Source organism: Takifugu flavidus, chromosome 1 (genome assembly GCF_003711565.1).
Source record: "Takifugu flavidus isolate HTHZ2018 chromosome 1, ASM371156v2, whole genome shotgun sequence".
Taxonomy (NCBI): Eukaryota; Metazoa; Chordata; class Actinopteri; order Tetraodontiformes; family Tetraodontidae; genus Takifugu; species Takifugu flavidus.
Window position 1 is genome coordinate 25,371,546 of NC_079520.1, and position 27,299 is coordinate 25,398,844.

The window sequence follows — 27,299 nt, forward strand, 5'->3', positions numbered from 1 at the left end:
GCGGTTGTGGTGTGGCAACAGGATTTCCTCCCGTAACAAAACATCCGCACAAAGCTCTTTATCTGTATTTCATTCTTCTCTTTCTTCTGCCCGGTGAGTTCAAGACCTTTGGCTTTTGACCGCATAAACACAGAAAAGAGGTAAAACAAGTGATCACAGACGATGGACATACGTGTACCTGGTGTAGCAGCAGTTAGCAGACCGTCACCTGTGTTTCTACCTATTCATCGTTTCAAATGTTATTTTCTGGATGAATCGTTCAAAAACAATCAGTAAAGGTGTCGGTTCTTTTAGGTTTTCATATCTATTGACGATGTTTGACAGCTAGTGAAAAGGAATCAGAGGTGAAAATGAGGACCTATAATACTTCCTGAAATATTTTCTCTGCATCAGCTCAGAAATCGACTCACAATCATGATGAGCCAAAATGCCACCAGGCCATTGGCGCCGGCGGCGCCGGGGGGCTGCCCGCCTGTTGGTATTCAGCTGGAAGGGTTGATCTTGCCACCCATCCTCATTGTTGATGTCATACTGGGGCTGCTGGGAAACGTAGTGGCCCTGTGGATCTTCTCCTTTAAACTGAAGTCCTGGAACCCCAACAACCTGTTCCTCTTCAACCTGGTTATTGCTGACTTCCTGGCCCTGGTGAGTCTACCGCTTAGGATCGATGCCTTGCTCCGCCGCCACTGGGTGTTCGGAGACGTCATGTGTCGGATCAACCTCTTCCTGATGTTCTCCAACCGCTCAGCCAGCATCGCACTCATGACCGTGGTCGCATTTTATCGATATTTCAAGGTGAGAAAACAACTTTTTGTCCACTTCCTGTCTTTTACAACCAAGACGGCGTTTCATACTAACATGAGGGTTCCATTCTGGACCTGGGCCTTTCTCTATGAACTGGATGTTCTCCTCGGGTCTGTGTGGGTTAGAGGTTTCAGTGAAAAACACGATGCCTATTGTGGGCGAAGTAAAATTCTGTCAGACTGAGACAGGTTAAAGGACGGCTTTCTGTCACAGTGCGACAGCGGCCCTGACGTACATCTACTGCCCAACCAATAGAAATGCAGCAGGAGGAGGTAATGGTAGCGTTAAATGCTAGTCTATTTGAATAAATGCTTACGTCCAACTCCCTTTGGAGAATTGGCCTCCTAATCTGGCCATTTACCTGGGCCGCCATGAGTCCACATTTGCTTTCTTCTCTTTCTGCGCTCAACAATGCCAAAATAACAAAGGTTCCAGCTCGATTCCTCTTTGTTTCCGCCTGCGCGGTGTAGATTGATCACGCTGCTGATGACGGCGCATATTGACGCATTTCGTAGCCTGCGATATTGTGTTTTGCTTCAAATGACGTTAAAGGTCGCCCACGTGCCGTTCCAGGTGGTCCACCCCCACCACCGGGTCAACCGTATGACCAAGCATCACGCTGCCCTTGTGTCGGCGTTCGTCTGGCTGCTGGTCATCAGTCCTCGAATCCCCATGCTGGCTTACAACCACATCAAGGTCAGCGGCAACACCACCCAGTGTTTCTTCTTCACCTCTTACAAAGAGGCATCAAAGGCCAAAATCATCTTGGTGGGAATGCACCGGATCCTGACGGTGCTGGAGTTCTTCATCCCGCTAGCCATGCTGGTCTTCTGCTCCGTCCGGATCTTCAGGTTCCTCCAAAAACGACAGCTGGGAAACCGGGATAAGGTGCAAAAGGCGATGCGTGTGTGCGTTGCCATAGTTGCAGTGTTCATGTTGTGCTTCTTCCCCACGACGCTGACGACCATCGGGGTGTGGGCGGTCCGATCGTACCGTCCTCAGGACTGTAAGTCTTTCTACGTTTTCACCCAGATCAACATCGTGTCTCTGGGGCTGAACTTTTTAAACTCTGCACTGGACCCCATTATATACGTCTTCTCCAGCACCATGTTCAGAACGGCTCTCTGTGCCTCGCTGCCCCACTTCCTGCGCTGCCAACAGGCCGCAGGTGACCAGGAAGCATCGTCGTCACAAACCCAGTCCACCGTCCAGCAAGAACTGAAATCCGTGGATGGTGACAAAGGGAGCGAAGACATGGACAAACATCAGCACACCTGATCACACGTCGATGACGCAGATGCGTCACATCCAGTGCGGAAGAATAACACCTAGTGGTCAAACTACAGAATGCAGGCGTTCAGTCTAAAATCCCCTCAGACAGAGAAGCTGACGTGGCATCGAGTAACACACTTTTAAAATGTTTTTATTTTGTTGTTGCCAATAGGATTATTATGTTAAAGGTTATTAACAAATAAAGTACAAATATTCCAGTGTTCCAAGCTCCTGACATGCTAGCAATTTACAGCACCCTGTATTTGAAAGTGCGATTGACAGGTGATTAAACATGAGTGGTTTTGTCTCTAAAACTCTCGAAAAACGCAGAGAAGTTTGTCCAGATGTGCCGTCCTCTCTGATGCCTGAAGACTTGCTAATGTGAGGCGTTTAAGTGTCTTTCACCACAGTCAGACAGTCCAGCGCCGTCCCCCGTTAAGGCCCTGGCAGAAGAAAATCCGATGGATGGTTTCCTTCACGCCGTCTTCCGAAACAGCCGAGCAGCAGGTCGACGGCGGTGTTGACCGTAGACTGGATGGCGTGTTCGGTCGGACCTCTCAGCGGGTTCACCTCCACCATGTCGACCCCTGAGAGAAGACCTGGACGCAGACTCAGCTTCAAAAAAAGACACGTTTCTCCTTCTTGATTAACGGACGCATCGAGAGACCAATTTTAATTCAGCGATGATGATTTTTGTCTGTTCCGGTGTCAGTAATACCTGTCTGGCACAACTGTTCGGTGATGTACACTCCCTCTCTATAGGTCAGCCCTCCAGGAACAGGCGTCCCTGTTGCCGGGGTAACGGCCGGGTCGATGGCATCTACATCATAGCTCAGGTGGACTGGCTTCTTCCCTCTGGTGCAATAAGAATATGATTATGATAGTAAATTGTACAAGTATTTCAAAGCTAAACTGCACATTTACTGATCACATTTGAGCTTAGTCAGGTGATCCACTGACGTGCAGAGGTGATCGCACGTCTCCTCCATGACTCTGCCGATACCCAGTCGATCCACCTCTGTCATGGAGAACACCTTTGCGCCCAGGAGCCTCACGATGTAACTGCAACGCAGAAGAAACATTCTGAACCTGCGAACAATCCAAAATGGCCAACAGGGAAGTCGAGTCAGATGCGGGACGTACTGCTCTCCTGGGTCCAGGTCTCTCAAACCAATGTAGACCAGATCTTTGGCAGAGACGCACGGTGTCATCCACGAGAAGTTTGGCAACACGGGAATCTGACGACACAGCAAAGATCTCATATTCTAGAATATTCAGGATTGTTTCATCAACGAATGGCTAACGGAAAAACTCCCTGGAGGACAAAATCCTGCCCACAATGTTAACAAGGGTGCTGAGAGGTGGGCGCTAAGGTGCTGCAGCGCCCCCTGTTGGCACGTTAAGAACCTGCGTTGAGCTATAAATCAGGGTTCAGAGATTAAAGATCTACAATCTGAGGTTATCCTCTGTATTCTTAAATCAAAGAAATAAATAAAAAAGTTATCATAAAATGGCCCTGATGTGTCACCAGACACAGTAATGATGGGAGTTGATTCACAGTGATAGGTTCGCTGACCTCTCTCTAGCGCCATCTGCAGGTTAAAGTAGAGAACGAACCTTTGAGCGCAGCTCGTGCAGGAGGAAGGACATCGGCTGTCCGTGGAGGTTTCCGGTGGGCGTGGTCAGCGCTGTGTTGACGTCAGCGTGGGCGTCAACCCACACGACGGAAAGCGGCCCGACGGCCGCCGCGTGTCCGTGGATGGAGCCGATGGCCAAACTGAGCAGCAGATGATCGATGCAGCAGTCATCGAAGCCAACTTTCACTTTTTATTCTTAGTTGGGGGTTTTTTTCTGCCAGTGTCAAGTGATTTATCTACAAATGTGGACTCACTCCTACTGCTTTGTTTTCTTTTACTTTTTCAGGACTACAAAATTTAGACTTTTGTATTTGTAAATCTAGACTTTAATTCTGTATTCACGAGCAGCTTTGCTATTGTTGTCATGGTGAATATAACGTCAGCCGAGATGGGGGGTCGCTGCAGGTGGAAGCAGCTATTATTTTATTATTACGTCACCACGGCTGAGGGGCAGGGAAACCAGTCCGCCAGTCCCAGTGTTCCCAGTTCACGTCGCGCTTTAGCATCATTATGACAAACAAGCATCAAATCAACTGCGGTGCGTTTGGCTCCACGCTTCCCTGGTGGTAAACAGTGTGGAACCACTGTGGTACCTGCACACATTCACCTGTGGTCTCCTCCCAGCATCACCGACACGCGTCCGTCCCTCTTCACAGCACGCACCGCCTCTGACAGCCTCTGGTTGGCCCCGCCCACTGCGCGCACATGCTTGACTCCGCCCACTGGCTCGTCCTCTTCTAAATCCTCAAAAGTCAGGTTCCCATAATCCTTCACTTCACTGCCTGCAGGCAGACGCAGAGGGCAGCAGCTAATACTCGGCTCAGTTGATTTCTAGATGTATTTCCCAGAATGCAACAGTGATGTCCAGAACGCTCTGTGGTTAAAGTCTATACAAACATATGAAAACATTGACCTGTCACACACACACACACACACACACACACACACACACACACACACACACACACACTATCCTTTCTATAGTGTGTATTTTGAGTGTCTCGGTGTGTGTTTAATAATGATGTGTTTTAGCATGTTTGTGAGAAACATGCAGATACCCGTTACCCTGTTCCTGCAGCCGATTCAGCAGTCCTGCAGCTCGGATTAGGTCCGGTCCTCTGTCCACCCCTGGGCGAGACTGCAGTGTAAAACACACATTTGCACTTCTATCTTTGTAAGGACACTGACAGGCAGAATCCGTCCCCAGTGCATCCACATGACCCTAACCTTACTAATTTAACCCTTAACCCTTCTGCCTGGCTCAGCCCTCAAAAAGGTACAAAATATCCTAATTTCACTGTATTCTGGAGTGTCCACACACACACACACACACACCTGTCCTTTGGCAAAAGGCGCTCCTATCAGTCCCACTCGGCTCCTCTGCTGATGAAGATGATGAAGACGCCGCGTGAACGTAAACGCGAGTTGACTCATGCTGACTGGCACGCACCGTCATGCCAGAGACCGCTATAAAATCGTCCCCTGCTGACGTCACCGGCGAGTTAATTAGCAGCCCTTCGGATCCATACAAAGGTGACGAAAGGACAGTTAAACCCAAAGGTTGATTCAGGCTAGCGTGATCAGGAGGACGGGGCAGGACCAGCCCGACGCGTGACCATGTTTGTTTTTTGAAGTGTGGTTGAACGCAAGGTCAAACTTTTACCTCGCGCTCCTGGAAAAGTCCCAAAAACTCACCGCAGGGTAGAAATGAGAGTAAAAACACAAGTATCAGAGTTACAGGCTGCATGGGGGTCAGAGGTCGGGTCCTGCAGGTCCTACAGGACTTTGAACTTGGATCTGCAAAGGACCAGAGCCAAGGAGCTTTGATCATGAACATGCTCACACCCTCACTTGGACATCAGAGAAGGAAGTTTATTGAACATTAGAAAGTTTCCCATCATTCATCATTCATGTGCAGTTAAAAGTAACTTTGCAGAGGTTCCCCAAGAATGTTCTCCATCTCCTGAACCACCTTCTGGACCTGCTGCTCCACCTCCTCGCACTCATCTGGAAAGACACGCAGTTTTTGATCACTTAAACAGCAAATTGAGGTTTAAAGCTTGTGTTTTTAGTAGAACTAGCTGAGAATAAATGAGCATCTCTAACAAATGTGGAGCATCTCTGCATACATGTTAAAAAAAAAGCAACATTAAAAAGAGAAAAATGAGCGACCAGAAGATATGAAGATCGACACTGGTCATACATTAACACGAGATGGATAATTTACCCAGATGAGTTACACCTTAAGGATTATGAAGTCCGCCTGTCCCTGTACTTAGTAACTGGTCAGTCTGTAGTCGCAAGCAACTGACTTTCCATACTTTGCATCTCATCAGTGTGTGTGTGTGTGTGTGTGCGCGCGTGTGCTCACCCTCCATCAGCTCGGCCAGGAAGGGAATGGTCTCCGGCAGCAGCACCATGTAGTTCTCCTTCAGTTTGGACGTCAGCTCCATCAGCATCAACAGAGATGAGAAACGCACCTGCTCGGGCAGACGGGGGGAGGGGGGGCAACAGTGACGACGTCACGGATCAATACCAGAGCGGGGACGTGGATCGATCCGTCAACACACAGATTCGGTCCCACCTTGGCATCAGCGTGTCGGCTCTTCAGCAGGATCTGGTAGTTGAGGGTTTTCCACTGGGTGTCATCAGCCAGGGCCACGGCGAACTGGCCCACGCAGGGGATGAGGTGCCCAGTCACCCTCTGTCGGTAGGTCTCAGGGTCCCCGGCAGTGTTTTCCAGCTGTAAACACACAAACAGGTGGAACTGATCACCGACAGCAGAAGAAGAGCCGGGTCCAGATTGTGGTACTGGTCCAAAGTCAGTCAGCAGGTCCGAATTCTGTCCACTGGGATTTAGTCACCTAGTCCAGGGTCTATCATTGGTTCCTGGGACTGTCAGTGGGTCACCTGGACTAGGGGTCAAGTGGTTGAGTCAACGTAATGGTGCTGATTGGGTCACCTGGTCGAGAAGCGGGCCCATGAGGGCGTCCGCTCGCTCTCTGCTGAGGAACCTCTGAGTGTCGTACAAGAAGATCTTGTGGAGACAGTCGAGGACGTACTGGAGCAAGAGCGCCACCTTCTGTTCCCCCTGACCCGACTCAAACAAGGCATCAGCTGTGGTGGTGGTGGGAGGAGTAAACAAGGTGAAAAGCTGTTCAGAACTTGAAGAGAAGATACTGAATCAAAGGAAACAACTGTAAAAGAACAAAAAAGACAAAAGGCCAAATGAAACCCGCTCTCACCTGCCGAGGAGCCGTTGCTCTGCCGCAGCAGGTCGGCGAACGGCTTCACCAGGTTTCCTGCAAACAGGACGAAGAGTCCTTTGAGCCGGCTGGCGATGTGGTCGGTCAGGCGGCAGAACGTCAGCAGACGCTCGTTAGTGTCCGATTTCCTCCAGTCGCAGAGCTGAAAACAAACGAGGCGCCTGGATCAGCCGTCACACCCGACGCCCACTACAGCCGCGCGAGTCGCAGCGTTACCTTGAAGAAGAGCGTCCGGAACGTGACTTCAGACAGTTTCATCACCATGGCAACCAGACAGTCGATGACGTAGCCCTCGGTGGTCGCCGTCGTCTCCAGGTCGTCCTGAAGACAAGGCACAAAGTTGTTGTCGAGACGCGACATCAAGAGCGACGGACTGACCACGGACGACCGCCGGACCGACCTCACTGTGTTCCGCCCTGAAGTCAAGCGCGATCAGGAAGAAGGAAGTGAGCTCCGATTGGTGGGAATTGAGCTGGTCTTTCTCCATTTGACAGATGTGTTCTTTCAGAATACTCATCAGCGCCCCCAGCTGGCCCTGCAAAAAAACGTCCCGTGGGTCAGGTGGGGAAGATTCATCCCACTGGCTCATGGGAATAGAACGGTTAAAGGCGCCCCCACCTTCCTGTCAATGACCATGTCGTCGTAACACTTGGCGACGGTGGGCAGGAGAACCCGAGGTGGCAGCTTGGTGGCGAGGGTGGTCCTGATGGACGAGAGACGCGTGGACAGCCGCGTGGCTGTTGAAGAGGACGAGGTCTCCGCCAAGTGTGTTAGCCGGCACACCTACAAACCGAGACTGTTAGCATGACGCTTTAGCTAATTAGCGACCAATACGGGTCACATACATCACAACAATCCTCAATCTGATACTTTTTTTCCCCCAAACTAGACTGTCAATACCAACATATTAGCATGCTAACATGCTAAATTTATTTATCCTTATCACTTATCCTCAGGCCAGCGAGAAATGACTTCCCCGATCATTAAATGCACCTGGGAGGTGGCGTCCCGCAGGTACGGGCTGATGAAGTGAAGCAGCGTCTCTATAACATGCTGGAGGGCGGTGACGGCACTCAGCAGGAAGATCTCGTTGGTCAGCAGGTCCTTCCTGTCCTTCAATATAGCCAACACTGCCGGCATCAACCTGATCGGGGTAATCAGCGGTTTAAACAACGAGTTTGTGTTTCTCGCCAAAATGACGACATTCCCACTTCCTGTTCAGCGGGTGATGTCATTGCTGAGCTCTCACCTGGGTAACTGCGGGATGGCGAGGGCTTTCAGCGTGCTCACCACCTCGGCGATGCAGAGCAGAGCGCTGCCCGCCACGTTCTTCTCCTCCTCCGGTGAGGAGATGATGTCGACGGACTGCGCCAGGACGGGCAGCAGCGCCTCCTGGTGGGCGGAGCCAAAGCTGCGACAGAGCAGCTTCAGACTGTACAGCGCCGTTTGTCGGTTTATGGCCTGTTCAGCCTCCTCTGCCTCTGAAACCTTGCCGGGACATTTGCCCACAACCCCGAGGAGGTCGCTGGTGAGCTGCATGAGTGCGGCGACCTGAGGAAGAGGCGATCCGTGTCAACAACAATGGCGTACACAATTATATGGTGTGGACAGGTGAGTGGCGGTCACCTGGTCCTGGTCCCACTGCGTCCTGTGCAACAGTTTGTTGTTCAGCAGCTCCATGGCCTTTCTCCTGACCGACGGCAGCTCGTTTCCCATCAGGCCCCTCATCACCACGATGAACGTATCCGTGGGCAACAGAGAGTTCACCTGGATGACACAAGGCAGCGGTAAGATGGCGTCCGTCGAGACTCGTGCCAGTGTTGACCGTCACATCCGTACACACCTTATCCAGAACATCGTAGGCTTTGTTGAGCAGAACTCTCCAGAACTTTGCGGTGGGTTTGTCGGCGTTCTCCTCCACAGATCGAGCGACGCTGTGAATGTACCTGAGGAGGTCCTCCAGCAGCCTGCAGGTCACATGACAGTGACGTCCGTGTCAGGCAGACGCACACACGCACACACACACACACACACACACACAGGAACTCACTTCTGTTGCAGCTGCTGCAAAGACTCGTCGATGACATCATCGCCGCCCGCAACCTTGAAAAACAAAGATTGTTCTGACGTTACGTCTTCTGCTGTTGTTGGTGTCATAAATCAAAAACAGACTTTAAACTCAGAAGCTAACAGTTAAATATGTGTTTTATGTCTGTGGCCATGATTGTTTTGATCTAGAGGTTTCGCTCTGATCGACAGTGGAACATGAAGGCGCTTTTAACGGATAAAAATGAGCGAATAAATCCAAAATATTTGGTTGTTTGTGCCAGCTAACGGATAAATGTCAGTATTAAGGGGCGGGGCGTCGTTCACCTTCCCGATAAAGCTGGCCGAGCCGAGCAGCTGAGCCATGAAGGACACGCTGATGAACTTGAAGTGTCGCAGCTCTTTGCTGCTGTGAGCCTCCACGCTGAAGATCAGCTCCTCCATCTTCTCCTCTTTCTTCTTCTGGGCTCCTCGCCGACCGGTGCCGTGCTTCGACGCCCCTGCGGACAGAACGGGATCTTACAGGAGATGTTCCCGTCTCGCCCCATAAAAAGGCGAGTGCTCGCCGCACCTTCGTCTTTGTCCTCAGGCAGCTGCAGAAGAAAACCGAGGATGTGATTGAGTGAGGCGAGCTGCTCGCCGACCTCAAACTGGGAGCAGAGCGAGATCCAGAAGTCCACATCCTTCTCCAGCGCTGCGTCCTGCACAGACCAACACGCGCATGTTTACATGCGTGAGACCGTCTCGCCGTTACCGCCAGGGTGGCGACGCGTTACCTTCTCGCTGGTGGCACTGGCGGTGTGTGTGGCGTGCAGCTTAAACAGGAGCAGCATCAGAACCCACAGGAAGCGGGCGGGGCCCAGCGTCATCACCAACTGGACCAGCACAGGCAGTCGACGGTGTTCGGGCACGTGAGGCAGCGCGTCGGCGAACACGTGAATAATCCTCGTCACCACGGCGTCCACGTGAGACGAGGAATCGTCGGAGAGTCGGCGGGCCTGAAGACGCAGGTTGTTATCAATAGGAACCTCCACAGATCTCAGGCCTGATCAGAGAGGAAGTGACACGCAACGTCCTGTTTGGCTGACCTGGATGAGGGCGGGGATGACCATCTCGACCGTCTTGTTGATAACTCTGAAGCTGTAGGCGTCGTCCAGACGCATGATGTTGGAGCCCATGAAGGTGAAGATGGGCATGATGTTCAGCAGCACTTTTTCCTGGAGAATAAAAAGCCGTCAGAGGTCCAATCTGCCCCCCCCCAGGTGCTCAAACAAAGGTCACTCACAGGAAAGATGGTGGCGGCAGTGCCCAGCAGCAGGAGGGCGTGGTGATGAGTCTGCGGCACGTCAGACGCTCTGATGCACTGGACCACCAGCTCCACCATGAACTTGTCTTCATCTAGAACATCTAAAAGAACCAACGTGGAGGATAAGAAGCTTTAAATTAAAAGTGTCAGCGCGTTTCCAACTTGTTGACCGACCTGCGGCCACTGGCCCTCCGTCGGGCGCCAGTTTGGTGCAGATGTTCTGCAGACAGCTGAGCAGCAGCTGCTTGGTGTACTCCATGTTTGTGTGATCGGCCGAGTGCGGCTCCAGACTCCTGACGACAGATCAGACCCACTTCAGGTTTAAATAAAGTTCTAGAGATTTAGTTCACTTGTCTTTGGGACATTTTTTCTCTAAAAAGATCTAATCAGGTATCTGACGTTACCTGGAGAGTAAGGAGAACAGAGCCGGCACCAACATCTGGGCTCTCCTCAGCTTCTTTTTGTGCTGCAGCAGCTCCAGGATAAGAGAAACTCTCTGCCACGGCACAGCGCCACCTTCAGGACTAACCTCAACATTCTTTTGGGGATTCCTGAAAATGTAAATATGACCTTTAAGGGCTGATCGGGTTCTGACTGATCATGTGTGCATCAATGGTTTGAGAAACAGGGCAGGCGGGACATGAACGGGTCACCTCAGGGTCAGTCGGCTCCGGCGGCTCTGCTGCACCGTCATGCTAACGCTAGATGGCGCTGTTGGGGCGAGCTCATTGGCCACCAGTTGACCATCCACAGATATCTGTTTAAAACAAAAAGTGTCACATGACTCTGCTGATACAGTTGTTACAACTTATTTACAGACTTTAACTCTGATTTTTTTTTAGGTTTGAAAGCTAAAATAACCATGATGATCCTTAATTATCTCTGCTCACCCGTTTAAAGACGCTGTTGATGGTGATGGCCACTAGTGGGCTTGGATTGTCCGCCAGCAGGTCAAACATCACCGACAGCAGCCTCTGCTGCACACTCTCATCCTCAACAGCTGAGAAGAAGGACTTGGTGATCTGCAGAGAAACGCTGTTAGTTGGATTTTATCCTGGTTTGAAGCCTGATTCAGGTTGGGCTCACCTGCTCCAGGGCGTAGATCTGGCAGCTGGGAATGTCAGGGTGCTGTTGGGTGGAGCTCCTCAGAGCTCTGATGAACAGATCCAGACAGTTCTGGTCCTGGGCCAGCAGAGGGGCAGAAGCCTCGTTGTACTTGCTCAGGATGAGGAGCATGAGCTGGGCCTCGGCTCGCAGCAGGTTGGGGGTGTCTGGGCTGCTCTGCTCCAGCAAACGCTCCAGGAGGGGGAGTAATGCTGAAAGAATCCACTGACAAGAGAAGACGACGTGTGGGTTCAGGACCAGTTCTGACCTCCTTTGAGTGTGTGCAAAGGTGTTTTCTCCTCACCTGTCCGTTGACCTGACTCATCACCCGCAGGAGGGCGACGGCGCTGTACGACGGGCAGCACAGCACCTGAATGCTCTGCAGCAGCTGCTGCAGTGCTGGATGCTGCTTCGCTTTACTGGTCACGATGTTCTCATGGAAACTACCGAGAGCCTAAAGAAACAAAACACGTCAGGAAGCACAAACACGAATCAGGTGATGCTGTGGCTCCTCGGTCTCACCTGGCTCAGGTACGACGGGTCTGCTATAAGCTCGTCTGCTGTCTTCTGAAGCTTGTTCATGATGGGCTGGAAGGGAGAAGCTGTGGCTCTGGACAGGCTCTGCAGGGCACCAAAGGACGACCTTCGGACTTCCTGAACCGGAGAGGAGAGACAGCAGAGCAAAGATGGAACCACTAAGAGGGCAAGAACGAGAGAGAGAAAGACGGAGAGAAAAGGAGATTAATAAATAAACAGTATGTAATTAAACTTGCACGTCATGAACACATCCTGATTTTGGCATTTTTCAGAGGAAAATGATGAAGTTGGCATTGGTTTAACTTCTGCCGACGCATTCATTCAGGTAGGGCCTATTCTGGATTCTCACCAGGTGAGTTAGCAGCTGCCAGCTCCTCAAGAATGGCAACGGGTTGTTTGGCGAGCAGGGCTCCGCCCATGTGCAAGGCCTGCGTCTGTAGGATGACGTCAATGTGGGCATCGAGCTGGTTGTCGTTGCTGCTGTGTCCCCAAAGAACACACAGGAATCTGAACAGCATCAGTGGCTTGGGAAGGTGAATCTGAAACAATGGCGCAAGTCTCTGTAAAAGCTGTCTATGTCATTGCAGCCACAAGGAAGTGATGTCATACCTTAATGAGCAGCTTCATTAGGGCTCTGAATGTGCTGGCTGCAGGTCCCTCCATGCCACCATTGATGGTAATGCTGAAGAGGCGGCAGGTGAGGCTCAGGTAGCAGCAGGTGTGGCTGTCTAGCTTCTCAGGGTTCCACCAAACTTCATCTGGAAAATAGATTATGTTGTGATGCCCACTAGGTAAACAACTCATGTGATAAGGATGGGGTTTTTTTACCTTTAAATGACATGTCATGACACCTAAGGGCGGCGATAAAGTCTCTGAGCAGCGACAGCAGGGTGAAGCCAAAGTATCTGTCCTGGCCGTCACACCTGCTCAGGTAAGCAGTCAGCGCTGCAGAGAAGGACTGAGGGCAACTAAGATTAGGCTCCGCCTCCTGGAACAACACAAACTGTCAGTCAAAAATCTTTTGACTTTATTTTCCGTCTGGTGGTAGACGGATGTTAACTTAAATGATTAAAGTGTAACCTGGCTGCTGCTGTTCTTTATCAGCTCCAGCAGGGGGGGCTCCAGCAGCAGGTAGACCCTCTGGGCTGTGAGAAGGTGCTGCGTCTCCTTCAGCTCACCCAGGCTGAGCAGCAGAGTCTGAGTCAGCACCAGGAAGGAAACTCTTGCTCTGGTGTCACCACTCCGCTGCTCCTCCACTGCCAATGCTAGTTTCTCCAGCTGGACAGTAAACACATCACGGGTTACGCAACAGCCATTGCTGAAACCGGAAATAATCCCTTTCAAAATAAAACTCACAGCATCATGTCTGGTGAAGTGCTCCATGTTAGCCAAGTTTTTGACCAGCGTGGAAACGAGACGTTGGTTGGCCAAACCTACAAAGTTCGCTTCTGAACTCTGCTTCATTGTCTCATCGAGCTCTGTATGGACAGGAAGTACAATCAGGCTAAAAATGTTGACATAAGCATGTCGAAGCTTAGCATTTTTACAATTGTAGCCTGTTAGAGGTGGCAGAATACTGCTTGCTGCTAAACAAGCTAACACTGACTAATGACATCGAAGCTAACACGGATGTTAGCCTACTCTCATAAACCATTGAACAGTCACCTTCAGCCCAGTTCAGGGTCAAAGGGTGTTGGGTAATGACAGGAGACCGGGCAACACAGGCGGCGAGGCTGGACTGGGTGGGCGAGGTGATGACCAGAAACGGCAGCAGCCTCCAGCAGGCACTCTGCACCAGCTCAGCATCTCCGTTTCCCAGGCGGGGATCAGACAGTAAACGCACCACCTCTATCAGCACAGGCAGCCTGAAGATGACAGAGCAAACATGATGATTACCCGATGGTAAAGGCCAGTCATGGATTATTGAATTGCAAACATATTGAATTGTCTGCTGATTGCAAACGAAAAAAATCCTTTTTGAAATATTGCAATTTGTGTACGTCACTGACCATTGCTTGTCTGACGGTTCCGCTCTGTGCAGCACCGACAGTAAACACGACATGATGTGTTCAGGCTCCAGAATGTCATACAGCAACTGAACAAAGATACATGCAAATGTGAGAAATACTTCCACTGGCCCGTAGGGTAAATTGATCAACCCCATCCCCGCTAACCTCTACCACTTTGAGAGTAGCGGCCACCACTTCTGGAACATCATCCTTCAGTCGGTCGGTGATGGCATCGTTCAGGAAGGTGTCGGTTAAGCTGCAGTGCTGCTCAGGACAAAAATGAGTTCTACATGAGGTCATCTGTGCTACAGTGAAAACTAAACCCAACACTACTAACCAAAGGTGGACCATTCAGCAATGTTAGCTGCTAAAGGTCTGCTATATTATTATTAAGACTCTGGGGTCAAAGGGAAACAATTCACCTAGCTTTAGTCAGTGTCATTTGAGCACGAGTTGAGTTTTGTAGAAATAATTCTCTCTGGGACTGCTAACAGGAAGTGAGGCCTCCCGTCATACCTGTCTGTCCGTGACGATGCTCATCAGGTGTTCCACAGCCGACACTCTGATGGACGGCTGGGGGTGTTTCAGACTGAGGAGAAGCGACGTGTCCGAGTCACCCAAGAACTACAAGCAAACAAACATCAGCAACTCCAACGGTTTCAATTTATTTTAACATGAATTATAGTGTACCTGGTATTTCCCACTACTCATTGTCAGGGAGAGAAACTCATGGAAGAGACGTTTTTGCTTAGTTCCTCCGACAGTCACGTGACCTCCAAGCACGGTGTCCAAAGCCACACAGTATCTGATGAGGGATGGACAAACAGACAAAGATTACAGAGAAGTGCAGCTACTTTAAATGTCAACTAATTGGCTTGTAATTTTACCACCAAAACCAAAAGAGTGGGTCCAAAATATTCAGGTACCTGGACTCCAACAGTCGGATCAGAGGCTGCAGTCGCTGGTTGAGGGTGGTCATGTTTTCATCAGAGAGTTCTGTCAATCTCACATATTCATCCAAAAGCAAACTGAAGAACAGGAACAAAGAAACTTCTATTGGAGAATCTCCCAGAAACAAGGACTCATTTTAAATGCATCAGCAAAATGGCAGAACTGAAAAGGTGACGCAGTTTCTGACATCATCAACGGGAAGAGAAGGGTTCGCGTTACCGAGCCACAGTTTGATCCAGGCCGCTGGTCAGAGGAAGAGACTGCAGGATGGACGTCAGCACGGCGAGCTCACGCGCCTCAGCTGAAACAGAAAACAAAAAGGTGAACACTCGTTTCCTCTTCAGAGACTCCAGAGTCAGCTTCATTCACCTGAGCTGCAGGTGAAGACGGCACGGATCAGGTGAGGCAGCAGGTAGTGCAGCAGCGGGCCGACGTCATGCGTCAGCGCCATCACCTCCAACGTGGAAACGAGTGTTGGCATGACGCGCAGATGGGTGGAAGCTCTGTGGATGAAGAGACATCCTCAACACATGAGAACACACCTGAAGGAGATGTGTCTGCTGTGCTCACCTAGGACCGACTGCGCCATCCTTCTGGTTCTGAAGCAGCACGATGAGGCAGCCAACACCCTCTTTGGCCAACACGGGCTCCTTCAGCAAAGATTTGCTGATGTGCACAGCGAGCGTGTCCACCAGGCTCGCCTCCATCACCACCTTCACTGCCAGCTGGCCCACGATCATGTAGGAGGCGGCTTTATAGTCCATCAACATTGACTTCAAACCCTGCGACAACAACAGGAAGTAGTCATCACAGTGAGGTATCAATGCTGGTCCCGTGTTCTGTGAGTCTCCCTCAGACTTCAAAGAAAAATATGTTGCTCGCCCTCTACAGGTGAGCTCCTGCACTGCAGAAGAAAGTATCTTGGGCGTCACATTTGTGAAGCAGATACTTCTGTAAGGTTTTTCTCAGAACTAAGCAGCAGGCTAGTGGAATACCTTCTGAATATATGGCAGAAGTTTGGAGATGAAGCTGTCAGAAACTTTATCCATGGCTTCTACAGCTGGGATGATGGTTGAAGCGTAGAAGGAGAAAATGACCCTGAGTTGGGAGTAACTTTCTTTAGGTCCTGAGTATGCCTGGAAACACAGAGGAGTTCTGATGTTGGCTCAATGGCCTCACTTTCAGAAGATGTGCACCTGCACTTTCATTTATAAAAGAAGAACACTAGCTCACCTCTATGGACCGGGTCACCAGGGTGCAGATGAAGTCTAAGAAGCTCAAATCTGAGTAGCAGTGAGTTATCAGGGTTCCTTTGGACAATGGTACGCCTGGTTTCTGAAGGCAGTGCAGCCAGTTCCAGCGGTTGGTGGCGTCACTGATGTCGAGGAGCTGCAGCACACGGACGAACACGTTGGTGTTGTGGTACGGCAGCGCGCAGGCCAGCAGGCTGTCAACGTTGTATCGATGAATGTGAAAACTGCAACACAAGAGAAATTTATCATTTTACAAACTGGAAACTGCTCCTGAGGAAATTTTAAGGGACGTGAAACCTGAAAAAAAAAATGCAATTAAAGAGGCAACATTTGGGTGGACTTTTTCTCATTAAAAATCGAATTAAATTTTATTGAGGAAGCAAATATGAGCAATCTTTGATCAGCATTGGAACACGGGAGTCGTACCGGTGAACCAGCCACTCCATGCACTTGTGAGCAGGTTTGAGGAGGAAGTATGGAGAAAGGCGAGCGAGGAAGAGCGAGATGTTGCCGTCCAGCTTCTGATTCACTTCTCTGGACTGAACGCTTCGCTCCATTGTCAATGATGCGCTACTGAACAGCGTCTCCTGAAATTCCAGGAAGGCTGGTTCAATTCCCAGCAGCTCCTCCAGTCCTGTGCAGCCTGCAGAAGAAAAGGGGAGTTACAGATAGAGGCTGGACAAGCAACCAATGACAAGTCTGATGGTATGCACGACCTACCGAGGGCATAGAAGGTGCTTCTATCCATGGTGGCAGCATCTTGAGGGTCAAAGAGCAGAGAAGCGACCTCTTTGCGGGCGAGCAGCGAAGGATCGCTCTGAGGCAGCGCAAGCCTCTTCAGCTGGTGGGCCAATGACGTCATGGCAAAGCTGTCTAAGCAAAAAGCACACAAATATTATGTTGATACTCTAATATTATGCAGCAAGAATCACAAAGAGAAAAAATATTCTCAGATCATTTTCAGGAAATTTATTTGGAGTTTCAAACTTTACACCAGGATGCAGTTTAATAAAGGTCAGGTTTACTTTTTAAATTCAACTTGAAATGAAACTTTCAACGTGGATTTGAAGACTTCACCAAAACATTTTTTAACATAGAAAGATTTTGAAATGATATAATATTCATCCATCCACTAGACAAAGCCTGGACTCCATCATGATTTGCTTAATTTGGACGTCATATGCCGTCATGTTTTTAAAAAGTAGAAAGTTCTTCATTTACAACCAAGAAAGCAAACTCTAGTTAGATAGATTTTGTTTCATGCAGGTTATCCTACATCTATCTTAAATTAAGTCACTGAGTTTGAAGAATCACACGCTGCATCAACTAAAATAGAAAAGGAAAAATGAAAAAGCTCTCTAAATGAAAATCTGACCCTGGAATGTTTTTATTATTATTCTTCCCCCGAAAACAGCCTACAGCTGCACACACGTTACAGCAACTTGCTAAAAGTTGAACAAGGACCATGTATGAAGACGTCGTTAAACTCTAAAACACTTTTTAAAATCCAAGGCGCTTTTGCCTTTGGGACCTTCCGAGGTAAAGAAAAGTGAGTTTTTATTATTCGTTACTGAAATATATTTCGGGTGTTTCTACTAAAAAAGAGCAGACTTCAACAACCAGCCGTGCTAGCTAATGTAATTAGCGAGCTAACTCGTGGAATAAGCAAAAACACATCACAAACATACACCAACAGACGGAAACTGAAAACCTCCAATTGATATTATTGTGGTATGAATGTAATATGAAGAATATAACAATATTCAAACCTGTTTTATGTAAAAGTTGAAATCACGTGGATCAACACTGTCAAAAAGAATGGTGACCTCAGCCGGGACAACTACATCCGGTTCACGCCGGGATTTTTTTGGTAATATCTTTATTGATCCACATTAAACGACACAAATACAGTAAACATTCCAAATATAACTCATTATTTTGTGTATTTAGGCTTCTAAAAAAAAGAAACTGTTGATTGATCCAACTGATTCATTAACATGGAGAGAAATTCTATATGAAGGTGATCTTCCTGGCTTCAGGTGCTTATTTGTGTCACTGGAGATTATCAGGGGATCAGGTTTGGTTACAAGACAATAAAAGTTCAGGCCACCACAAATCTGGAAAGCTTCTAACACCGATTATCTCTTACCATGTTCATTTTTATTATTCATATGAATAAAAAAAATCATATTTGGATCAAACGGACTTGACTCTTCTGATTCCTTCTGCCTTTACAAGCAGCATACAGTTTTGAATTTACCAAGATCCCTCTTATGAATGATTTTTATTGACCCAGTGTAGTGACAGTATTTCACATTGTTGGTTAAGATCAGTTAAGTTCACTTTTAAGGTCACGCTCGAAATAGTAGCAGCATCCTAACGCTCTTGGCCAACCTCGATGGAATCCCGAAGGAGAAGAAGAAGAAGAGGGAAAAAGAAGAAGAAAATCGTAGAAGAAGAAACTGCTGCGGTTCGGGTTAAACCCACCGACAGAAAAGTGCTACTGTCCGCGACATCTATTTATTTTGTGGCTTGTCAGTCGACAATTAGATGACGTCTTCTTTAAACGAGTAATTGTAAGTTACGATCAACATTTAGATCATTAGCTTAAATTTTTGGGAGGGAATCGCGGCCACCTTTCGAGCGCAGCTTGATCCGTCCAGCCCGGTGGGACACTTTAAAACCCCGCTGTGGGTCACAGAGCCGCCGTTATGATTTACGGCTCTGCTTTGTCGGTTCTGTTGCTGTTTCTGTTTTATGTCATGCTTGTTGAGTTTAATTAGACGCCAACGCAATCTCATCGACCGTTTAATTATTCGCGGGTCCCGCCTGTTGCCGTCTGTGATTGGCTCAGTGGGACGTCATCAGACTGTCCTGCACGCTGATTGGTTGGGAAGGCTCAAGGTTGTTAAATGGCTGGTTTGCACGTGGGGAAAACACACACGTTTGTATTTATTGTGAGTTTAAGCCGAGTTTTGTTGAGTTCTAACGACTTATTCACTACTGATTCAAGTAACTCCAATCAATATATGGCTTTATGTCTATTATGAATGTTTAATTCTAATTAAATGACCCAGTATTTGAAATGTTCCTTTTTCAAAGGAACAGTTTTGCCCTCTGCAGTTTAATTTGACTATCAACCATTGTGGTTTTTCCCTGGAAAACTTGTGTAGTATGAAATTCTTTTTGTCTTCTGTCCTCCAGTTGGTGAACGCTGAACGCGGCAGCATTGTGCAGAGTGGATTACCAGCTTGAGTCGGGCTCCAGGTTAATTCAGGTCACCTCTGAAGGGCCCATAACAGCTGAGGTGATCTGGTCACCTTTCACGCTCAGGTGCATCTTTTCTTTGAAACTCATTTCTCATTCTTTTGACAAACTACCATTTTTTTTTTAGTTTTAACCTCATAAAAATCCAATAAAGTGAGAATTCAATCTTCAAAACTACAAAAAAAAGAACTAAAAAATGTATATTTTTAAAATCCAGTTTTGTAACAATACAATTGAATACTAAAAGCAACATAGTTTGAAATGGAATTTCTGAAAATCAGAACTTCATATTCTTTCCGGTAACCTTATGTTGCAAAGCTAAAACAAACCCTTTTTGGGGACATTCCGCGGTAACATCAAATACACAATTCATCCAGTTTATGATTGATTAAACTGGATCTGGTTTAAGCTGTTCCCTGACCTGTGACCGGATCAGGAAGTGCAGCGTTCTCTGTACGCGTGTGGATATGCGTGCAGCCGTTGGTCTGTCTGAAATGTGTGACGAAGACCTGCAGAGCTGGGGCTGGACTGACCTGTGTGTACCTCCTGTTGTGTTGGAACCCATGTGGCTGCTGGTTGTCTGTCTAAAGGATGGATTTATTTAGTTGTTATCAGTAGTTAGTGTAATTTCACTGATTTGTTTGAAGCTGAGACTTTGACCTAAACATTTATGGCCGCTTTTACACTCATTATTCTTCACTCAACGACTCTTTCTAGAGTGTGGACCAACACCCGACCTGGTAGCTGCCAGGTGTGGACTCGTTTGACTCGGTCTCCGACGAAAACGTTACTCTGATATCACGCTAAAGTTTGCTAGTGAGCATTTAGGTTTGTTTGAGATGTCGTCGCATCTTCTTCCACTTTTTCACGCTGTTCTCTCCTTCGTAGCTCTGAATACTCCTCTGCAGTGTCGGTCTCAGGGCAGCAGGTCGGGACCATGTCCAGACGCAGCCTGAGGCTCGACGATGGCCTATTGGACCGTAGTCTGCCACATTCTAGCGCCTCCTTCAGTGTGGGAGGAGCCAGCTGGAGGAGCTCCAGGTGAGGGTTCATGCCTTCCTGTGAGCACAGTAAAAATAAAAACTACTAACAGTAACAACTAACAACAGTGTAATTTCTTAAAATGTAACAAAATTCTATCAAATCCTATAAACCTATTGGAGCAGTTGGCACATTTACCGTCACATTTTTTTAACTCGTATGAATTTTGTGTTGCTCCTGCAGGTCTGGGAAATGTCGTGGGTCCCGGCAGCTCTCCCTCTCCTGCTCGGAGTCTCTCCTCATGGATTCTCCTTATAAGCTGAACAGCAGCGACGCCTCCCTGCTGTCCTCTTTGGTGGAGGACTCCTCCATTCGGGAGAACACTCTGGTGGACTCCTACTGGGGTACAACTCTTGAAACTGTTTTTCATTAGTTATTTGTCAGTTTATATCTGGTCCATGTTGAAGGGATTTTCCTCATGTTTATTTGGACGCGATGTTCCAGGGTTGGACCATGACATGGACCCCAAAGGTCAGTTGTGACGTTAATTATCAAACATCTATAAAATTAGGATTCCTTTAATGTAGAATCCACATCCAGCCACCAGGGGGCGACCTACATGTTTATCTCCACATCCCTTTTATTTTCAGAGAGCACCATCATTGCTGATCAGAGCACCGTCCTGGCAGACCACACTCTGGTTGGCCCAGATGACTGTGACTCCAGAGAGCCAGTCCAGGCACTCACCAGGTTCTACTGTCATGACTGCGAGCCAAACATGAAGGAGTCCACGTGCTCCATCTCCTCGTCCCCCTCCTGCACAACAGCGCCCAGAGCATCGGCACCTGGCAGCTCAGAAATTTCAACCGTCTACTCAAGAGTGCGGAAACATAAGGCACAGCGAGGTGAGAGGGGAAAGGAAACAGTTCTCAGCTTTCACAGTAAAATATTTTAGGTGGGATTTTATTTTGGAGTGGTCACGGAATCCTTTCTGTAGTATTGATGGTGACTCTCGTCTTTAAAGTCTAACCCCCAATTTCCCCATAGCGTGGCACAGATGCCCTCCCGTTCTAGTAGCTGCATTTCATCATCAATCCATCAAATTATTTATAATTTCTGGTACTTTCTAGTGCGTTTAATCAACCTGGTCTTGCAAAAGTAGTTCTAGTTCTGCGGGCGAGGGTCTGCAGATTGACAGCGCAGATGCTTTATGTGGCCGTTGGGGGTAATTTGGGTTTTGTGGCCCTTCCGTATTCAGCTGATGGTGCAAATGAGCGCCCTCTAGTGTTTAACTTAAACAGGAAGTGGAATGTGTATAATTCCTTGGTCCAACAGGTATGCCGGCATCCTGGGTGGTTTTTCTGCACGTTCTGCTGCAGAAAGGCCACGGCGTTGAAGGTAGAGCTCAAACAGCTGAGCAGGAAATAATAAAAGTAAAAATAACAAGTGCTGAGTGGATTCTAGATGAATCTCTCAAAGCTCTGGACGGTCTTATTTTGTTTAGTTGTGAGTTTTGTTTCCTGCTCTGCTGCAAATGTGCACGCTTGCGTTGTTTTCCTGGAGCGATCATGTGCCGCTCTCACGGGTGCATCCCTGCCGTGTCATTATTCTTTTGTCACTTCCTGTTCCTGTCACTGGGGTCTGGGCCCATTCACCTCTTCACTCGGCTGCTGCTTTCACAAAGCGTCTGTCTGGTTCTGTGAGAACATTGGAGAGCAACAAAGGTTCCACTGAGGAACCAAGTTTTCTGGCTCCAGAACCACAGTCGGGCCTGAGTCACTGGTGGAACCTGGAATGTGCTGGTGTGGATTTTGACTGAGGTCTGACTCTTGCAGATGTGCTGCAGCTCTGGTTGGACTGGTGTCTGCTGGCTGTGAGGAGAGCTGCTGTTTGCTGTGTGTTCTTGTTCTCGCACATCTGGCAGGTGTGTCGGGAGCGCCTGAAGGTCCAGTCCGAAGCAGCCGGAGGTACAAACTGCGGTGTAACTGACCCATCCATTTAGCTGCCTGCACATGCTGTGGGAAGATGGAAAAAGTAAAGTAAAAGAGCCTCCAAACAGAGGAATAGAGTTATCTGAGGGGTTTAAAGGGCAGCGTGACGGGGACCGGAACCTACGGAACCAAATGACCACCCACCCGCCTCAAAGGTCCAGCTGTACCATTGATGGAGAGTTATTAGTTATTACTGCAGAACCTGTCCGTGACCACAGTTTGGACGTTGTTGTACGCATGACGAGAATCTGATAACCGTAACAGACCTGGGGGGTGGTTATGTGATGAGGTTCTGGTTCTGCTTACATGTGGTCAGGTTCTCCTTTCAAACAAATGCCGACGTCCTCACTTTGGCTGTTTCCATGGTAAAATGCAAATCTGTGCCGCTACAGTCTGCGCCGGTGCTGGTCCGAGGCCACAACGAGTCCTGATTCTGTTTGTTTTCCACTGCAGCTCCGAAGCGTCACAGCGGAGTCATGAGCCTAAAGGAACCCAGACAGAACCAGGATCTTCACCCAAACGGAGCTCTGTGTGAGTCGCACATTTTCTACAATTTGACTCCCTGTTTTCCCGTTTTTTGACTTCCTAAAGAAAACAAAATTAGTGTTAATTTTCAGGAGGAAAATCAAGAGGAGCGCGATTCATCTTTATCAGGCTGCTGCTCTTTTATTTGCCGAGCTCACCTGTGATGTGGCGACTCGTACTTTGAGTCGTTGCATAATTTCTTCAGCCTTCGTCTCCGTTTTCATAGTTTTCTCCCATCAACGTGGCTCCTTTTTATCCGAGAGGGTGAATAACCCTCCAGTGGTGCCACTCCTGTTGTTCCTGTCAGTTAAAGTCGTCCCGACATCAACAGGTGACGACTGTGAGGAGAAACTGCGCTCGGAGACCCTCCCCTCGCCCTCGCGGTCACCTGTGATTTCTTCTTTGTTGGTGCTGACACGGAGTGCTGCTGCTGTCACAGGTTAAATGATTTCGGTTTTCTCCATCTTCCTTCGCTTCCCGTCTGCCTCGTGTCCGTCTCAGCTGACTGTTGCGGCAGCTTCAGGAAACGTGTGTGAACATGTGACGCTGTGTGGGTTAATACCGTGTCTCCCGACCTCCGCGCTTTTTGTCCTCTGGTGTGTGTCAGCGCTCCGTGTGTTTTCACTTCCTGTCTGGTTCTGTTTCATCTCCTTCCTGATGTCTGTGTCCCTGTTCTGACATGAAAGGCCAAAGGAATTAAGAGGAATCCTTCAGTCGTTCCCGTCGGGTCTTCCAGTGTGTGATGACATCATCACTTAAGTGATGTTGTTTTTCAAATGTCCGTCTGTCTCCAGGTAAAACCACAGGTCACACGTTCAGGTGGTTCCGTAGGCACCAACCATGCGTGACCTCTGACCTCCTGACTTGGTACGTTGCCCCACGTTAGAAAGATTCTGCGTCACTCGTGTTTACATTAAATTCCTTCTCCTCCTCTGCTCCTTCAGGCCCGTCCTGGTTCTCATCCTTCTGCTGCTGCTCTTCAGTAGGTTTTCTGTGTCGCTGTTTGATGACATCACACAAGCTGTCGAACATGCCAATACTTGGATAGTTTCACTGCTGAATCCCTGTTGTAACTTCCTGACGTTTGTCTCTTACTCCAGTTTAGAGTCTCTGAGTGTTTGAGAGAACGTGAGCTCTTTGTTGTTCCAGGTCTGTGTTGGTTCAGTCCAGCTGTGCTGCCGACTCTCCTGCCAGCTGCTGATGTGGCAGACACACTCGGTCTGAACCTCGTCGCCGACCTCACGTCCTCCCTGAGCCAATCGGACGAAGGCGTCACGGGTGAGAGGAGAGAAGCGCAGGAGCATCTCCACAGTGAACCTCCAGCAGAGGTACTGAATTCCGTAACTCTAGAACAATTAAACCATCTGGACCTCGGTTTGTGTATTTAATACAACCACGGGGTTGGGGGTTAAATGTGGAGGACCTATTACCACTTCCTGTTCCTTCCCAGGAACAGGTGCACGACGAGAGTCGAGGCTTGTACGGCTGGAGCAAAGTGTGACGGCGCTTTGGGAGCAGGTGGAGGCTGGAGGCCGGCGGGCGGAGCAGAGACACAGGGAGGTGATGAAGCTGTACACAGAGGTCCTGCAGGGCGGCGGCGGCGGCGGCGGGGCCTGGCTGACCAGCATGATGGAGCATCAGCTGCAGCCTTTCAGGGCTCTGCTGGACCAGAAAGGACGGCAGGTCAGACTGAACCCGTCCTGTCACAGTTCTGGCGTTTGAAATCAACAGCCTGGAAATCATCATCATCATCATCACTGCTGGGAATATCGACTAAATATTCGATCTGCAGGCGCTTCAGCGGCAGAGTCGGACCTCTCGGGTGGACCGGCTGGAGTCACAGCTGCAGGCGCTGGCTGCACGGACAGAGGTACGGACGGATCCCCTCTCAGGATCTAGGCTGCAGCTTGAGTCTAACTCTCTGATTCACTGTGCAGGAACTTCAGAGCAAACAGGAAGCTGGCAGGTAGCACCCTCCCCCACCACTCGTGGTTGGCTGCGTCTCCTGCGGCTCAACTTTGACCTGCTCTGACTTCCTGCAGTGTGGGGGGAGCGCCGCGGCTCCAGGACGGCATGCTGGCTCAGGTCGAGCGCTTGGAGGCGGCTCTCGAGGACGTCGGTCGGGATGTCGCAAGGCTGTCGGGACGCGGGGACGAAATCCAGCAAACGGTGAGACGGGAAAACATTTACAGGAACTTCAGTCGAGAAATGTGATACATTTTTAAGTTTTCCTCCTCTCAGATTTCCTCTCAGATCCGTGACGGGATTCAGGCTCAGATCTACGGCAGCCAGCTGACGGAGGGAGGCGGGGCCTCTGCTGATGTGGCCCCCCCCACGTCTTTGTTGCAGTGGCTGTCGCAGCATTATGTGAGCAGGGCCGACCTGCAGGTGGCGCTGGCTTCCCTGGAGCGCAGCATCCTGCAGAACATCAGTAGGCAGCTGGAGGGAAACGTCCGCGATGGCACCGGGGCAGCCGTCAGCCGGGAGGTAAGAAGGTGACGCCGCGGGTTGCCGTAGCAACAGTTAACATTGGAGGTGTTTCCACTTCCTTTTCCTGTCTCTTTCAGGACGTCCGCGTGATTGTGGACAACGCTCTGCGTCGTTTTTCTGAGGACAGGACGGGCATGTCGGACTTTGCTCTGGAGTCTGGAGGTCAGAACCACCAACAACCAGGAATAGTAAAGCGAAATATTATAAAAGACCAACTTTGCTCTTCAGAATCATGGTTCCGCCCAACGGACTTGGCGCAATGACTCAAAATTATCGACGCTTTCAATGTCGATACCGTTGATGATTTCCCAGTTGACTCATTTGCTGTAGTCACCTGTGAGTTGCGTGTCTGTGCCCGTCCTGCAGGGGGCAGCGTCCTCGTCGCGCGTTGCTCTGAGACCTACAGGACGAAGGTGGCTCTGCTCAGCCTCTTCGGATTTCCTCTCTGGTATTTCTCGCAGTCTCCTCGAGCTGTGATCCAGGTAAAGATCTGACCAGACCAAGTTCTTTCGGGGGGGTTCTGTTCACCCTAACGACGCCGTTCGCTCCTCTGCTCCTAAACTCAAGCCTGACGTGAATCCGGGAAACTGTTGGGCCTTCAGAGGTTCCAGCGGTTACCTGGTAATCCGGCTCTCCATGCCCATCTTCCCTACTGCCGTCACCTTGGAGCACACCCCCAAAGCTTTGACACCGAGCGGGAAGATGGACAGCGCCCCCCGAGACTTCAGCGTTTACGTGAGTGCGAGCTGCCCCTGGCGCCTGCTTCCTATTGGACACTAAGGGGGGGTTTGGTTCCAGGGTTTGGACGATGAGAACCAGGAGAGAGGCCAGCTGCTGGGCGCCTACACCTACGACCAGGACGGAGACGCTGTCCAGACCTTCACCATAACCGTGAGTGGTTTAATACTCCAGTAAACATGTGACGTTTAAGGAAGGACAAAGGAGCAGGGGGCGCGAACATTGCGTTTTTGGGCAGGAGGTGTGCGACCGACCCTTCCAGATGGTGGAAATCCAGGTGACGTCCAACTGGGGACACCCAGAGTACACCTGTCTGTACCGCGTCAGAGTACACGGGACGCCAGCAGACACGTGAGCACTGTCGGGTCATGGTTTTGACCCGACAGACTAGAGGTCTGTGAGGACGGAATCTTATTTTCTCAGTAAAAAAAAACAACTGTCCTGTTGATGAATTTGGAATTTTTCTTTCCCGACAGAGCTGTCAAACCGTCTCCTGTGAACATTAACTGCTCAGATGGAAGATTTGGAGATGGGAGTTTTCAACTGTAACGTCAGATGTAAATATTTGTTTTCAACCTGTTAATAAAGTTTTTCTATGAATTTGAAGTGTGGGTGGCGTCTTTCTAGTGGTCACAAATGGGACCCTTCTCTCCCTCTCTCTCACTCTCTCTCTAACTCTCCCTCTCTCCCTCTCTCTAACTCTCCCTCTCTCTCCTCTCATTCTCTCTTCTCTCTCTCTCTCTCACTCCTCTAACTCCCTCTCGCACTCTCCTCTCTCTAACTCTCCCTCTCCTCTCTCTCTCTCATCTCTCTCTAACTCTCTCACTCTCCTCTCATTCTCTACCCCATCTCTCTCCTCTCTCTCTCCCCCTCTCTCCTCTCATTCTCTCTCGTCTCTACTTCTGGCCCAGGTCCAGTCAAAGATGGTGGATTTCTTTTAGGACCGTCTACATTGGGTGCCACAGTCAGTATTTTTTTTACCTCGGGAGGAGGGGGGCCAGGGCCTCATCCACCTGGCCAGTAGAGTGGCCACGTTAAGATTACAGTTTGTCCAGAGGTTCCTCGGAGGGCCTCCTGATTTAGTGTGGAGGAGTGTGGCCAGCTGTGCACTCAGACGTGTGA

At 49.4% G+C, this 27,299-nt stretch overlaps 4 protein-coding genes and 1 long non-coding RNA gene across 16 annotated transcripts; 2 read left to right on the top strand and 3 right to left on the bottom strand.

The window, feature by feature from the left end:
• On the top strand, positions 1-2,297 carry LOC130528876 (hydroxycarboxylic acid receptor 1-like). Of its 2 annotated transcripts, none has more exons than XM_057038697.1 (3): positions 1-93; positions 394-795; positions 1,378-2,297. In XM_057038697.1, exons 2-3 carry the CDS (start codon positions 415-417, stop codon positions 2,080-2,082), a joined length of 1,086 nt encoding a protein of 361 aa, XP_056894677.1. In that variant the 5' UTR covers positions 1-93; positions 394-414; the 3' UTR covers positions 2,083-2,297. The 2 variants fall into 2 exon arrangements, with proteins under 2 accessions (XP_056894677.1, XP_056894668.1); XM_057038688.1 differs by having other exon boundaries at positions 20-140.
• Positions 2,204-5,268, bottom strand: arg1 (arginase 1). 4 transcript variants are annotated; one of them, XM_057038709.1, is made up of 8 exons: positions 5,049-5,268; positions 4,779-4,851; positions 4,321-4,495; positions 3,694-3,853; positions 3,220-3,314; positions 3,001-3,138; positions 2,795-2,931; positions 2,204-2,675 (listed from the first exon to the last, which is right to left on the bottom strand). In XM_057038709.1, exons 1-8 carry the CDS (start codon positions 5,145-5,147, stop codon positions 2,512-2,514), a joined length of 1,041 nt encoding a protein of 346 aa, XP_056894689.1. In that variant the 5' UTR covers positions 5,148-5,268; the 3' UTR covers positions 2,204-2,511. The 4 variants fall into 4 exon arrangements, with proteins under 4 accessions (XP_056894689.1, XP_056894697.1, XP_056894704.1 ...); XM_057038717.1 differs by having other exon boundaries at positions 3,037-3,138; positions 5,049-5,267; XM_057038724.1 differs by lacking the exon at positions 4,779-4,851 and having other exon boundaries at positions 5,049-5,223.
• Positions 5,269-5,564: 296 nt separating this feature from the next.
• On the bottom strand, positions 5,565-18,036 carry heatr1 (HEAT repeat containing 1). The gene is made up of 44 exons (XM_057038678.1): positions 17,955-18,036; positions 16,906-17,058; positions 16,612-16,828; positions 16,166-16,409; positions 15,928-16,068; positions 15,503-15,714; positions 15,302-15,435; positions 15,152-15,233; positions 14,908-15,009; positions 14,672-14,786; positions 14,498-14,605; positions 14,147-14,245; positions 13,982-14,067; positions 13,638-13,837; positions 13,329-13,450; positions 13,053-13,250; positions 12,801-12,960; positions 12,582-12,730; positions 12,322-12,511; positions 11,958-12,130; positions 11,740-11,889; positions 11,418-11,660; positions 11,222-11,353; positions 10,985-11,088; positions 10,736-10,882; positions 10,506-10,624; positions 10,311-10,432; positions 10,114-10,242; positions 9,802-10,023; positions 9,597-9,726; positions 9,353-9,525; positions 9,030-9,082; positions 8,823-8,946; positions 8,606-8,746; positions 8,229-8,530; positions 7,973-8,123; positions 7,598-7,762; positions 7,380-7,514; positions 7,196-7,300; positions 6,959-7,121; positions 6,676-6,830; positions 6,298-6,456; positions 6,085-6,193; positions 5,565-5,720 (listed from the first exon to the last, which is right to left on the bottom strand). Exons 2-44 carry the CDS (start codon positions 17,045-17,047, stop codon positions 5,632-5,634), a joined length of 6,396 nt encoding a protein of 2,131 aa, XP_056894658.1. The 5' UTR covers positions 17,048-17,058; positions 17,955-18,036; the 3' UTR covers positions 5,565-5,631.
• A 567-nt stretch (positions 18,037-18,603) lies between these two features.
• On the top strand, positions 18,604-26,777 carry LOC130534401 (SUN domain-containing protein 1-like). Of its 8 annotated transcripts, none has more exons than XM_057048479.1 (23): positions 18,604-18,761; positions 19,390-19,518; positions 20,341-20,493; positions 20,677-20,837; positions 20,938-20,964; positions 21,084-21,338; positions 22,269-22,400; positions 22,878-22,955; positions 23,281-23,388; positions 23,744-23,816; positions 23,894-23,931; positions 24,099-24,289; positions 24,420-24,632; positions 24,742-24,819; positions 24,887-24,915; positions 24,992-25,118; positions 25,191-25,436; positions 25,517-25,601; positions 25,806-25,921; positions 26,007-26,174; positions 26,238-26,330; positions 26,416-26,570; positions 26,654-26,777. In XM_057048479.1, exons 3-22 carry the CDS (start codon positions 20,390-20,392, stop codon positions 26,530-26,532), a joined length of 2,439 nt encoding a protein of 812 aa, XP_056904459.1. In that variant the 5' UTR covers positions 18,604-18,761; positions 19,390-19,518; positions 20,341-20,389; the 3' UTR covers positions 26,533-26,570; positions 26,654-26,777. The 8 variants fall into 8 exon arrangements, with proteins under 8 accessions (XP_056904459.1, XP_056904474.1, XP_056904485.1 ...); XM_057048494.1 differs by having other exon boundaries at positions 25,203-25,436; XM_057048480.1 differs by lacking the exon at positions 18,604-18,761 and adding an exon at positions 18,937-19,142.
• On the bottom strand, positions 22,072-23,403 carry LOC130534448 (uncharacterized). The gene is made up of 3 exons (XR_008952899.1): positions 23,108-23,403; positions 22,731-23,009; positions 22,072-22,448 (listed from the first exon to the last, which is right to left on the bottom strand). It is a non-coding gene; the product is annotated as an uncharacterized LOC130534448 (long non-coding RNA).
• Positions 26,778-27,299: the final 522 nt, after the last annotated feature.

Excerpts from the sequence above, each read along its gene's own strand:
- LOC130528876 (XM_057038697.1), top strand. The coding sequence starts at position 415 with ATGATGAGCCAAAATGCCACCAGGCCATTGGCGCCGGCGGCGCCGGGG. Across the intron at positions 796-1,377 it reads CATTTTATCGATATTTCAAG|GTGGTCCACCCCCACCACCG; the intron begins GTGAGAAAACAA and ends GTGCCGTTCCAG.
- arg1 (XM_057038709.1), bottom strand. The coding sequence starts at position 5,147 with ATGAGTCAACTCGCGTTTACGTTCACGCGGCGTCTTCATCATCTTCAT. Across the intron at positions 4,852-5,048 it reads CGCCTTTTGCCAAAGGACAG|TCTCGCCCAGGGGTGGACAG; the intron begins GTGTGTGTGTGT and ends TTTACACTGCAG. Across the intron at positions 3,854-4,320 it reads ATGCTGGGAGGAGACCACAG|TTTGGCCATCGGCTCCATCC; the intron begins GTGAATGTGTGC and ends TCTGCTGCTCAG.
- heatr1 (XM_057038678.1), bottom strand. The coding sequence starts at position 17,047 with ATGACGTCATTGGCCCACCAGCTGAAGAGGCTTGCGCTGCCTCAGAGC. Across the intron at positions 15,436-15,502 it reads GATGGCGCAGTCGGTCCTAG|AGCTTCCACCCATCTGCGCG; the intron begins GTGAGCACAGCA and ends CTTCATCCACAG. Across the intron at positions 8,947-9,029 it reads TTGCAGCAGCTGCAACAGAA|GCTGCTGGAGGACCTCCTCA; the intron begins GTGAGTTCCTGT and ends TGTGACCTGCAG.
- LOC130534401 (XM_057048479.1), top strand. The coding sequence starts at position 20,390 with ATGTCCAGACGCAGCCTGAGGCTCGACGATGGCCTATTGGACCGTAGT. Across the intron at positions 20,494-20,676 it reads GCCAGCTGGAGGAGCTCCAG|GTCTGGGAAATGTCGTGGGT; the intron begins GTGAGGGTTCAT and ends TTGCTCCTGCAG. Across the intron at positions 26,175-26,237 it reads CCCGAGACTTCAGCGTTTAC|GGTTTGGACGATGAGAACCA; the intron begins GTGAGTGCGAGC and ends GTTTGGTTCCAG.